Here is a 14,026-nt window from a genome sequence, read left to right on the forward strand (position 1 = left end):
TTGTAAGAATTAGCCTATCATTTGACCCTCGTAGGCTAATAATTATTGATAGAGGGCCTCGTGTGGCAGTTACTTGGTGATTAGAGACATTACTCTTCAGTTGGATTCAGGTGTTGGCCTTTGCACAGGTTTTTTGACTCAGATTGGCACACTTACTATTTATAGTAAGTTACTATTTTGGGAGAGTCAAGGTTCCTATTAATAGAAAGACACCTGAGCAGAGCTTATTGGCAGTGTCGACCTTGATTGGGCCTTTGCAGCTATTTCTAGACTCAGTTCCACATACTTACTATTTATAGTAAGTCACTATTCAGGGTTTCTATTTTTAGATAGGCATCCAATCACATGGAGAACAGGGAGAATCGACTCCTGGCTCAGACGGTTTAGCAATCAGACAAGTACATCAAGAGATATTAAAGTTTAAGTGACTTAAGTGATTTATTTAATATTTTAATATTATTATAAAGTTCTAAAGCAACTTTATAATAATAAAGTCACTTTCATATAATAAAGTGCGTTAAGTGAATAATTTAATGTGGGAATAAATCTTTTATCCCACATTGGCCAGGAAGGTGTTTGAGCTCTCTTAAGGAAAGAATAAAAGGAAAGGCAAGAGTTCATTCTCGACATCCAGTTGATGAATAGTATTTTGATTGATTTTTATTGTGGAGCCTAGGGCTTTCGCAATTTTCTTCTTTGATCATAGGAAACGAAAACTTCCTATTGATAGCAATTTTGAAGGTGTGAAATAACATCTGAATTATTGCAGTTGTGGGAAAGAATACTTCAGTTCTTTCATTTGTGCAAATTGGTGAAGTTTTCTACAAGGGTTTGAAGTTTATTGTTGAAGAACATTTATAGTTGGTTGTGAATCATCCTTCTTTGGCACATGGTTGGGAGAGATTATCAACAAGTTATTCAAGGTTTTAAGAGCAGATTGCAAGTTATTTCATCCACTGCTACAGTGCCGTGAACAGTGGGCATGAACAGTAACTCGTGAATAGTAAAATCGCTACAGTATATTGCATCTTAGTTGAGTCTACTCAAGGGTTCTTCAAGGGTTTTAATTGCTGCTCATTTCCAGATTAGTTGCTGCTGTCATGACATTGGAATTTGGGCAGAATTTATAATTGTTGGAGGCTGTACTATAGCAGCAGCAGCCACACATGTTGCTTCACAATTTACATGGTATTTGAGTTGCTACATTACCCACAACGTAGGCGCTTCATTGGATCAAGTTCTCTTGCATTTAATTTCAGTATTTAATAGACATTCGAAGTTGGTTGTATGCTACCATTGTACTCAGACCTGGGTATTTTGTTTCATATCATATTCAGCTGTCAGCCAAGAGTCTTGGCCCTTTCATATCTGTGGTAATTGGGACATCAATAAAAAGGAGTTGCATATGATATATTTGTAGTATTTATTTCGGTTTGCAAGATAACTGTTTGTCTTAATGTCCCTAGCTGAAAGTCAACATTTCATAATAGGAATTGCATGGCAAATGTTCGATAAAATGCTTATGGCTGTAGCTCTCATTTCCATACTCTAGTTTGCAGCATATGTTATTTGCACTTTCTTTATTCCTTGCTGAAACATCATTGAAAACTCAAGCAAAACCCAAACACTGAAAACATTGAAAAATCAAACAAAGGCAGAAAATTGTGGTTGGTTAGAGTCCACCAGGTGTGGGTTCTTACACCTTTTAAGTGCGAATTTGGAGAGCTAATTGAAGGTGCGAAATCTAGCTGGAGTGGAGCGAATTTCTACTAAGTGTGGAGACTAAGAAGGGCAAAATTCATCTTGAAGGCTATTGGAGAGGCGAATTTCTTGGTAGATTGAAGGTGAATTTCCAGATTTTGGAGAAGTTAGTGGAAGGTGAAGCTTTTTTGAAGGCTAAAGGAGGTGTACTTCATCCAAGGGATGGCTATAAATCTTGCCCAACAAAATCCGGTCTTCTCTCATCATTTTTTTTTTTCAAGGTTTTGTAGTCAAGCACTCAAAGGAGGAGGTATGAAGAATCATTTTTGAAGTTATTATTCAAAACTTATTGTGATCCCATTGCAATTTTGTGAAGTCTAAGTCTTGAAGATCCATATTCCATTCATTATTAATTTGAAAATGAATAGTTCTTGATTTATCATGACTTTTTTCAAATTAATATCTTAAGTTTTACCTTTGAAAGGTCTTAAATTTCATGCTTTAAGGTTTGATGCTCAAAAAAACTAACTTTAATATTTTGTGTAGGCATCAAATGGAGATCCCGGAGTTGGAAAATCAAGCCAGGTCAAGGACGGTCTCCTCCAAGAAGATCAAGCAAGGACAAGGGCGACCTCCTCCAGTCTAGCATCGACAAGGATGGCTTTCTTCGATCAAACATCAATAAGGGCGACTTCTTCCAATCCAGCATTCCAAGGCGAGATACATCATCATCTTGCAAATCAAAGGCAAAAGAAGTCAGAGCAAAGGGTTCGTTGAAGAAGCAGATAGTTCCAGAAGAGTTAATTAAAGCTAATTTCTCAACATTACCAAATTGGCATCAACCAAGTGTCAGACGAGTTGGCATCCTAGTCATCACTTCTGCAGTCGGATTGGTCCACCTCAGCATGTCCAGATTCAAAGTACCTAACTCATGGAAGGTGGCACAAATTTCGATGTACCTACCCCAACCATTTATTGGTTGAATTTTCCAAAGAAGACATGTGTCCGTAAAATACAATTTTATCATTGGTCAAGCATTAAATGTTATGTAATGGTTGTAACAAACCCTAATTAGGGTTTTCATTATTGAATCTTGGCCATTGATCTCAAATTGATCTGAGCCATCGAATTGTATTATGGGCACTATATAAGCCCCGACTCTTCATTTTAGAGAAAGCAGTTGGAAGCAGTTAGAAAGAAGACAGATAAAGAGTAGTTAGAAGGTGATTAGCTAGTTGATAGAATAGCAATTAGAGTAGAGTAGAGAGAGAAGGCAAAGATTGTTTGGGTTTCTTGTTTTGAAATCATGAAGTCCATCCTGCACTTGTTTGGAAACGTCTTTAGTATGGCGTCCACAGAAGCCATAGTTAGTGATACTAACCTCAAGGGTGAGAACCTTGAAGATTTGAAAGAAAGGGTGTTCAGTGGTGTTCATAAGTCTTTCTGTATAGAGATTTTGAGTAGTGGACTTTTAGAAGCTGCAACCTTTCCTCCGGCAATCCCTTGTCCAGAGCTTGTTCGAGAGTGTATTGCCAGATACGACCCTGTATCTGAAACCATCAAAAGGGATAACGGCGAAACCCTTCTCGCCATTAACCGCGAAGTGATTGCTTCGGTGTTCAAAATACCAGATTATCAGTTTTCTAATTTCTCCCCAGCTCAGTCAATTAGTGAGTTCAATGCGGATAGAGCTGGACACAGGAATAATGTGGCGAAGTACTGGTTGAAAGTCCCTCAGAGAGGTGGTTCTAGACTGCCTAAAAATCCTAACAAGAACCACATGTTGCCACATATCCACGATGTAATGCTTCTGTTACATCGAGCCAGAGGTTCTGTCGAAGCTTATAGCTTTGATGATTGGATATATTGCTATGTACAATTAGTTCTGGAAGGAAAACAATATCTGGATTGGGTGGAGTTAATTGTTGATTCGATGAAAGAGCAGTTGAGTCTAGCCAAGCAATTTCAACAAAATTTCTTCATGTCCTCGTATCTTTTGTATTGTCTGGCCTGTGTTAAGGAGTTAACCGTCATACCCAAGCAGCCCACTGAGGAAGGTGTTCCAGTGTATGAGTTTTATCCAATGCTACAAAAGGACAATGCCCTACAAGATTTTAGAAGGGTACATAATGCATTCATGGGCGATATGTGTCATGAACTGAAAGGTACAAAAGCCAAACGGATTTCAGATGAGGCGCAGGCTTTGATTAAGAAGTTCGGAAGCTTCTACATCTAGTTTCCACGCTTTAGCTATATACAAGTGGGAGGCTTTGAAGAGGAACCCTTCAAGCTTCCGCATTTCTGTTTTGATTGTTTTATCCTAGCAGAAGTATGCAGACAATTGACTTCCGTGGTCAAGAAGGCACAGCCAAAGGACAAGTGGGAAGGTCATTTTCCAATACATTTGGGAGTGTTATCCTGTAATTCAATGTCTGATGCACTAAGTATAGGAGCGGACCTTCGAAATTTTAATTTCTCTCTGTATGCTGAAAGAAAAGGGTTCAACCACAAAGGATTTTCTCGGAGCCTTGGTTTAATGCCTTATCTTCCCACGCCACAGTTAGAAGATTTATGGGAGGACTGTTCAGATGAACTTGAAGTCTTCAAAAGAGAAAATATGAGACTGGTGCTGGAACAGGTTATTTCTCTGCAAATAAAGATAGATATTAAAGGGCTTGAAGGAGATTATCTTGAACTGTTTGAAACAAGGTATTTAGCCCACGCAGAGACTGAAATGCCCCCAATTAATTGGGATGAAGAGCAAAATGATGACATTCAATTGAGAACCGAACGAGTTCTGGACAGAACAGTGGCATGGGTGGCCAAGAAGAAAGCAATGAAGCCAGACGCCAAGCCTCTTTCTACGAGAAGTATGTCTTCACCAAAATGTCCTTCTAACAATGCTCCTGTTTGTGCAGGTAAGGAAATCAAGTCGGCTCAGCCTAGATGCAAACCTAGCCCAACTCTGGATTTCATTACCCCTCGGCATACTCGATCACGTAGTGTCGCCCAGAAGAAGAAGGATCAGGTCAAGGATATGGGAGCCAAAGATGCCGTACTTGAAGCTCAGATTTTTGAAATTGAAGATTTGGATGGTGAAGTTGCTTGTGCTCTAGACTCTCAAACGGTGACTGTAGCAATGACACCACCTCCAAAGATGATTGAAGGAACTTCTCATTCTGTTGCGACTCCTAAATGGTTAAAAACCTCAGTGAACAAGAAAAGGAGCTCTCTTCCGGTGACCATTCCAATTCAGGAGATGGTTGCCAAGTACTCTGAGAAGAATCCAAAGCCAAAGAGGTTCAAGACCACCGCGCACCTAAACAATGACGAGGAAACTGGTAAGTGGACGGTGGAAATTGCTTCTTACAAACCGAGGGATGAGAACAAAGAGGCCGGTTCTGATGATTTTGAAATAACAAAAATAGAATTGGGAAAGATGAGCAAGGATACAGATAAACATTTTTTTCAAGTGTCAGCAAAGAAGATGCTTACCCGTTCAGAGAAAGATGGACGAGAGAAAAGGGAACTTAAAAGACATATCAGTGTTTTGGCTCAGTTCATCGAGAGCATCGGTTGCCTTGGAGCAATGCCAATATCCCATGCCACTGAGAATTTTGACCCAACTTCTCCAAAAAATAGGAAGTTGATGGATCAAGTCCAACGGGCTAAGAGCATCGCTGAAGCAATTGAAAAATGGATTGAACAAGTGATCAAAGATGGTGAGAAATACATTACCGACTCCCGGAAGTTGTGTGATGAGGTACAGGGCCTGATTTCTGAAATTCAAAATCAGCTTGTACCATGGGAGAAGGAAGAGCACAAATGGCAAAATGTCCTGCCTTTGTTTACCAAAATCGAAGAGTACGGAACTACCAGATTTCTGACTGAACATTCAATCAAGCTGGTATCCGATGAATGCCAACTTTTCGTGCTTAAGAAAACTATCATGTGGCGGGTGCTCACCTTTCAATCGGTAATTGCGGATGCGAAAACCTCCGTCTATGAACTCCAGGATTTGCAGAGCAGTAATGTCAAAGATAATAAAGTGGTTAATCCCGATTATGACTGGGAACTAGGAATCTATGGGGCAAGTACACAGGAAGCAGTCAAGTCGTTCCGGTTGAACATGGAGAAGATCAGAGCTAGGAGTAGTTTCACGCCGGAAGATATAACCAAAGTGGCTAGGATTGAATCAATGGTATTCATTGGGAATGATCAGCTGCCGAAGCACTCAGAGAAAATGGTGCAACACAGGTGGAATAAAGAGGTGGCAAAGGCAAAGCTTAATGCAATGAAAATCCCAAGCCAATCAATGATCCAAGAACTCACGGCTGCTCATGACGCTCGCGAAGACGGAGAAGAGGGTGATGATGAGATATAGCATAATGCATCCGCTTAGGGCTTGTTTTCTTTATTTTTTAAAAAACAAAACATTTTTCATAGTTATGCAAAAACTTCGGGACAACTGTCCCAAAATACTTTCTGTTGGTTTCGTAACTGTTTTATCGGGGAGTGGTCGAGTTTTCAGGGAGACCTCCCCCGTTTAGACTATAAATTATGTAGAATCGATGGTAGAGGGGTTAGATTTTTAGTAACTGATTTAAAAAAAAAAAAACTGGAACATGTGTTTGTTTTGGTATTTTCTTATTCCTAATCAAAGGAGGAATCAGATGGTTGAAATCTGTGGTGGAAAAAGATTAGCAGATGTATCATTATGTCTTTGATTACATAAACATATATATATGAAATCTGGTGATATTGTTTTGGGGGATTAGAAAGATCTGTGAATTTTGAATCCGAATGGATAACTTGTCTTTGCATATGTTCATCCGATCAGGAAACAGTATTTGATTATTTCAGTGCAGTTTTTCATTATCCCTCTGATGTTCTTTCCTTTGAATGTGTTGTTTACTCTGGAAAAGATTCATGTTTGTGGGTGCATTCATTTTCTCTGAATCTGTTCGTCTTTATTTGGAAGAAGTATATTGAACTTTGTTTCAGTTACTGTAATTACATACTTTGAAAATTAAGAAGATAGTTTCCGTTATTTATGAGATATGAAGAAAGTTATAGCCTTTCATCCAAGAATGATATAGGCGGCCTTATACGCTTTCTGGTTAAAAGCTTTCATTTTGGATATAAATATAAAAACAAAAACATACTTTATGAAAAATCTAGATAGGGAGCTGTACCTAGGCAAAAATTCAAAGGGAGATGATTGAACAAACGCCGACCCAACTGTTCAGTGAACCATTTGTTCTTAAAAGAAGGTAACAGAGTCCTAAAATTAATCATTTAAATGCAAAGAGCAAAATCTGTTCACTAACAGATTTTAACCACATTCTATGCAATCGTCACAACTTACTAAAAATAGTAAGTCCGGAAAAGTCTTCGGATTCGTTTGCATGTCACACCATCACAAGGCTCTCTGAAAACCAAAAAAAACCCAGAAAAATAAGTTGTCCTCGCCCTCACTTACTAAAAAAAGTAAGTTCGGAAAAGTCCTCAAATTTAGAGGCATGTCACACCATCTCGAAACTCTCTAAAAACCTAGAAGGAAACTAGAATCAGAAGTGTAAAATACTAACATGCAAGCCACCAAAACTGCCAAAGCATCCTCCTATAGAATAGGAAACCCTATTTTATGCCTTTGATTGGCCAACGGGTCACGAAATATGCCAACAATCCCCCAAACAAACTAGAGCGGAAAAGGGGACATTACAAAAAAACCCCTCAATGGAGACTTAACTAGTGTGAAGAGGTCAATCTAGAAAAGATGAGATGCTAACTAGATGTGAAATGACCCTATTTACACTAACATCCTCCCTTAAGTGCAACTTAGCAAGTAGTAAATACAAAGATGATGTTTGGTTTTGACTACTAGACCATGTTAAATACCCATGTACAAATTTCTCATAAACAAACTAAAGGAGAAAACCCAATAGAAAATAAAACTCCTCTCCAAACAAGAATTATATAGTGTGAGAACAACTACAATAAATGTTCCCCCCATTGGAGAGAAAATAGAGAAATTCTATGTGATCCCCCAAAAAAGTGAGAAGTAAAAAACTCCATGTGAAAAAATGCTCCCTTCCAAAATTGTTATCAGAACAGAAACCATGTAGACTCCCCTCAAAATGATCACTATAGTGCTAGTAGATGCTTGACATTTGATGTTGAAGATGATCCACGAACATTGAACAACATTTCTCTCCTTGGGTAGAAACAACACCACAAATGTATGCAAGATGACTTCACATTCTTTATAGGAACATGTGAATATATGGAGTATGATGAAGTCTTTGAACTCTACACATGATCAAAAGACCTATATGATGCCCATGTTGATGTCTTCAAATGAATCTCAAAGATCTCCAAGCCAATACTAAACTATGACAAATGTTGATAGGATGAATCAAGTACCAAATAGGATTCAAGTACAAGAACCATGGATGTATGGTGACAAATGGACCAATGAGGCTCCAATACTATTTCAGAGAATGTCGAAATGGATGATGACTAAGTCAAATATGTGAACTTGTGAATATCTAAAAAAATTGTCAATATAGAGGCGTAGGCAAGGAAAGAGAAAGATCCAATAGAAAACAAATGTCCTCAATAGTGTCTTCCACATCTACAATGCGAGACTCTACAAACAAGGATGATATGTCTGGTAGAAATGCATCCCAATGAAACCGATCTAGAAAACAGATGTTAATGTCCTAGTGCACATAATCACTAGAAGCCACAAAGATATCAACTTTGGATTCAATATAGCAACAAGTGATATGGGAGATGAGATCTCAATGCAAGTCATGGGGCTACATTGTCCAGCCCCAAATGATGATGATGTACGACAAGATGTCTAACTGAGACCATAAAATGTTTTTGCATGTGTTGAAATAGATGATTAAGGCAATACCATGATAAAGAATAAGTTGCTTCATTTCCTCATTTTAATGACAAATACAATATTTTGTTGCATGTCTTTTCTTTCCTCAATATCCACACTTGATTTTCCATTTATTATGAAGATTATTAATACTATTTGAATCAAAGGGACTTAGTGTGAGAGACATGATCACATGAACAAACAAAATAAAAAGCAAAAACACCTAATTTGTCCCCCAAAAATGATTAGTGTTGAAACATGGGCACCTTTAATAATCTATGCAAGAGAGATTACAATGTCCTTAAGATTGGATGCCTAAATCAACCGTTCATAATGCATGGTGATTTTACAATTTGTGATAAAATGGGTTATCCAAATCTTCAAATTACATGAAAAAGAAGAACTCCTTGCGAAATTCTAATGTGTCAATAAAAAGTGCCCAAAATTTTGATAACCGAGGTGAAAATTATGTCCCATCAAAATTGGCATACAAACTATGACTTCAAAGACCAATAATAGTGAAAAAATAACACAATTTGCCAAAAAATGACTTCACCACCACGTTCTTGACAAAATCAGCTTTTTGTCGACAATTAAATACAAAAAATTGACTCCCCGTTGGCAAGTTATAGCAAGGAAGAGGAAACAAATGGAGTGATGGAGACAGAGATATTTAATGCAAAGCTCTCTCCAGATATAGTTGTGTTGTATCCAACCATGGAATGCAGGCATCAACAACTTCCAAAATAATCATTCCCCAATTTGTTTTTGCCTACAGCTCATCCAGTTTGTTGCGCAACCTAGAAAAGAGAGCAATGCGAATGGTGAGACTGAATTGGGAGTGACTAGACCCTTTCAGCTCAATGTGTCTCTCGAATTAGATTGTAAATTCAGACTTAGCCTACCAAGAAACCCAATGGTCAAGGAATATAAATTTAAAAACCTTGGCAAAAAACTTTGCATAGGTAGCAAAAATTGCTAGTTTGAAGATGCAACAAAAGGAACCATGGCAATTGTGGAGTGGCATAGATTAATAAAACCCTATGCATTGATTGATAAAACCTACAAAACAAGCTAAATAGGCCATAAAACCTTCTAGGAAAAACAAATTTGCGACCATAATGGTGAATTGGATAGGGAACCATTTGGCCCTCTACTAAAAAAAAATCAATTTTTTCTATGTTTCCATATTGTGGATTTGTGCAATACAGCCGAGTAAAGTGGCACACAAAAATTGCAAATATTGAAAGTTATCAAATTTGACAAAATGAGAGGTATACACTTTCATTTCTCAAACCTTCTACACTCAATGGAATAGTGATAGTCTATTTCACTCCACAATGCTCTAATAATAGGGCTAAGTGTTGGAGCACATTTATGCAAGAAGAGATGTGCAATTATGACTTCAATAACATGTTGGAGGAACCAAGATCTCAATGCACAATCACTTGATATCTTCCCCTAGTGAAACAATGAACACGAGCATGCCCATCATATAATATGAAGGGTGTGTAATGAGAGCCTTGCATATATAGGCAAGTTTGAAGAGGTCAGAAGGTAGGACTGAATGACTAAATACCTCTCCAAAGGTGCAACGAATGTATGCTCAAATGACAAATGTGTGAGCATGTGTAATGTGTGCATGAAATAGGTATCTTAAAAGGTGAGTACATGTGTCTCAACCACATAAAGTGGGACAAAAAGCAAAAACTCCCTAAGTGGAGACTTAACTGGTGTGAATAAGTCAACCTAGAAACAGTGATATGCTAACTAGATGTGAAATGAACCTATTTACACTAACAGACTGTACCTGGTTACATTCTGGTTGAGACTTATGAAACTGTCCTATGGCTCCTATCCTTTTGAGCTTTGCAATGAGACAGAGTTTTATGGTTAGGTTGGGAATACATTAGTTTAACTGTGCTTGGTGCTTTTAGAATGCAGCAGCTGCAACTTGACTGTACCATATCTCCAATATCTGAGCTTACTATAAACACTTGGATCATGCCTTACATTATTTGTAACTGGCCATTAATTGTCTCTAACAATTTTTGAGTGAGCAATGGAAGATAGAGGTACAAAACTCGCCATTGAACTATCTTCAATAAGAAAAGAATGTATATGCATGTGTTGTTAGTATCAATCGTGATGATGGGCTGAATGTGAGACATTGTGTCTATGCCTGATTTACAGTCTCTTTATCCTTATATTGTATGAATGCTCTTGTTGGATTGAAAAGTATGAGACTGTAACTTTTAATCTAGTTAGAGAACTAATACATTTTTATGTATAATATTGTTATATTACTGATACAATTTGATACACTTCTATGTATAATATTGTTATATTACTGATACACTTTAATGAATAATATTGTTGCATTAACGGGAACCTGCAGGCATACTAGTTCTTAAGGAATAATGCGGGAGCCTGCAGGCCTACTAGTTCTTAAGGAATAATGCAAGTCTATTAGGATGTAGACCCATTACCTTTTGTTTTCCCACCATGATAGGTGGGTAACAAACGAACTTGGAATGTCCCGGGATGCAATCTTGGAAAGGATTGCATACACACCTATATAGATTTAAAACAACTCAAAAAATTCACTGAAATAAATCTGTTAAGATATATTCTCTGTGGATTGGAATGCTTGGATTAGGAGAGAGATCTATGTATTGTACCTATGCGCTCAGTCTGTGTAACGGTGACTTGTCAACAGTAAATAGGAAGAGGCTCTACAGGACACAACCTTCCTCACCCGTCACCAACTCACTCTCACACAGCTGAGTTGTTTTTTAAGACCTGTGCCATAGGTGAGGTATGTGGCAATCAAACAAAAGAGATTTATCAACCTACAAGGAAATTTTACACAATGACTAAGAAAAAAAAATATTGTAGCAACAGTACACTAAGAATGAAACATGTAAAGCATATTACAACAAAAAAGTTAAGCTTAGGATAAATAAAGGTCCATACAATGTGGCATCCATGGATGTGTTTTTGTTCTTCTCTAGTATCTTTAGATGTACCAGCATCACGGCATCTAGGAGTCAAGGCCCCAGAGTGTCGACACTCTAGGACATCAACTCTGTAAAATACTGTAGGTACCTTAGACTAACAAAATATCTTTGATCGAACACCAAACAGCATAGAAAGTTGATTGCAACGAGCAGAAAGTTTCTACTTTTCAGCAATCATTGTAAATTTGTTCTCTTTAGTAACAGTACACTAAGAGTGAAACATGTAAAGGATATTTCAACCAGATAATTGAAGTTTAGGATGAACCCAAACAAAAGGATAACAGTTACATACCTCAGGAATCATATTCCCCCATTTGATTATGAACATTACAACTGAACCAATGATCCATGTTTCTAAAGCCCAACTAAAAAACTTCAAAAGGATCCCGAATGCTCGTGGTACTAAAAAAAAGGAATAGAAACATGTTATAGAATGCGCTTATTTAAAAAAAACATGAATGATGAAAAATACAATTCAAAAGAGAGGTATAGACTGTAATCCTCAAGCAATAAATAGACAAGAAAGAATAGGTTAGTTCTATGAGCTTGTTTAAATAGCTCCTAGACCTTATTTCACATTTAATTACAATCAAAATTTTGTTCTATCAAACATAGGTCACCGTGATTGGGTAATTCACTGCATTCAAATAATTTCATCAATCGATTACAGTGTTCAACCATTATTCTTAAATTCAAATCTGGATAAGGACACCAATTAAAAAAATGGCGAAAGTAGTTTGTTTTATCTCTGTACTAAACTTAATATTTCTTTTTCCTTGAAATTATTAGAGCCAAAAAGGGCTCTAGTCCTAAAAAATGGAATGGTTTTGATTTTTCAACTTGTGATTATTATAGATATAAATAGATCAATCATGCCACAACTTCTCAAAAGACCTTTCATATTTCCAGATTGATTCATCAACATGGCTGAAGAGAATCTATCATTATATCATCATTGCAAACAAGCCAGACATTCAGTCTGAAATCAGGTTTGTATTCATAATCTTCAAAGTACACAATATTTCACCAATCCTGCTAACAGGGGAAAAGTTAGCCATTTTTAAAAGTACTGCAGGCTAAGTCTAAATTTACTTCACTGTGTCTATCAGGAAATCCGTCTTATCAATTGAAAGAAGCAATTGCCTTTTCCCGAGAGGCTGGAACTGTGTGAATGAAAGAACAGTAAATGAAATGAAATAGGAGCAGTCCTATATAACAGTCAAGATTAAAAACTATTCCCTACACTTTCTCTCAATCCTATCATGCTCACTAATTCAGTAAGACTGAAGATATCATGTCTAACTATTGCCATGACAGACAAACATTAAAAAGGCAGTGCTAACGAGGGCCCAAAGCATAACCACCTTGGATAGGCCATAAAAGTGAGAGCTTCTTTCTCAATCCAGCTTCCTTTCTTGGGAATCCCCAGCATATTAGGGGAGAGGATAGAACGTTCTTGCTGAAAATAAAAAAGCAGCTAAATGCCGATTCAACGACAGCATTGGTAGGTTTGGGTAAACTTTCCCTAACCTGGACGCATAGGCTGGCCTCCTGATTCTATAGCTCATAAAACAGGGAGACGGTCAGCCTTTAGGAACTTACCAATGAAAGTGCTCAACCATAATGAAGAGGTGGAGGACCTGAAGGAAGAGAAGGGCACTTCACTACTTGGACAGGTTAAATGGCACACCATTTGTTGCTTGTCATCAAGTCACTCACTGCAGTATACTGGGGCTTCTAATTTTTAGGAGTTTTATCTAACTGATCCACAACATAAATGGATGCCATTTGAATTACCATAAAAAAGGCATTATATACAAGAAAAGAAACATTTTTCTCTTCCAAAACAGATCCCAAAGAGAACTGAATAGCAAAAGATCTACATGAATTCTACCTTCAAACACAACTTAAAAACAGCTCTTGCATTCCTTATGGATAATCATGATATCATTATGGTACTGAAGGCAATGAGCCAATAAACTTAAGTCAATGAGCCAATAAGGAACAAGTGTCAAAGGATATAACAATTGTTCAGATGAAAAAGAAGTACCCCAGAACCACCTGGAAAAAGTTTGCAGATACTAGGGCCATTATATAGAGGACTCTACTATGACAAGGATTTTTCAAACATGAAGTTAAGATCCGCATGTGCAAGTAATGATGGAGATGGATGATGCTGAAAAAAAATGTTTGTTTCAACCCAACGAGGACATCTCAACATGCAAGGAGCTGAAATCACAACATGAGGAACGACTTCACCACGTGGAAGAAAGGTCAAAGTAATGTGAATCCAAAGGAGGATTCATCTCAACTACACATGGGAGAGGAGGACATTACACAATGAAAAGCCCTACAACGTCAAGATTTTCAAGACATCACGATAAGGATAAGAGAATTTTACAATTATCTT

At 37.5% G+C, this 14,026-nt stretch overlaps 1 protein-coding gene across 2 annotated transcripts in view; it reads right to left on the bottom strand.

Moving 5' to 3' along the window:
* The window catches only part of LOC131028940 (fatty acid amide hydrolase), a 176,558-nt gene that overhangs the window by 139,519 nt on the left and 23,013 nt on the right, over positions 1–14,026 (bottom strand). For both annotated transcript variants that reach the window (XM_057959317.2, XM_057959318.2), the window contains exon 2: positions 11,909–12,018. In XM_057959317.2, coding sequence (XP_057815300.2) covers positions 11,909–12,018 — 110 coding nt within the window. The remainder of the gene's footprint in view (positions 1–11,908; positions 12,019–14,026) is intronic.

The sequence above is a fragment of the Cryptomeria japonica genome, chromosome 7 (assembly GCF_030272615.1).
Source record: "Cryptomeria japonica chromosome 7, Sugi_1.0, whole genome shotgun sequence".
NCBI lineage: Eukaryota > Viridiplantae > Streptophyta > Pinopsida > Cupressales > Cupressaceae > Cryptomeria > Cryptomeria japonica.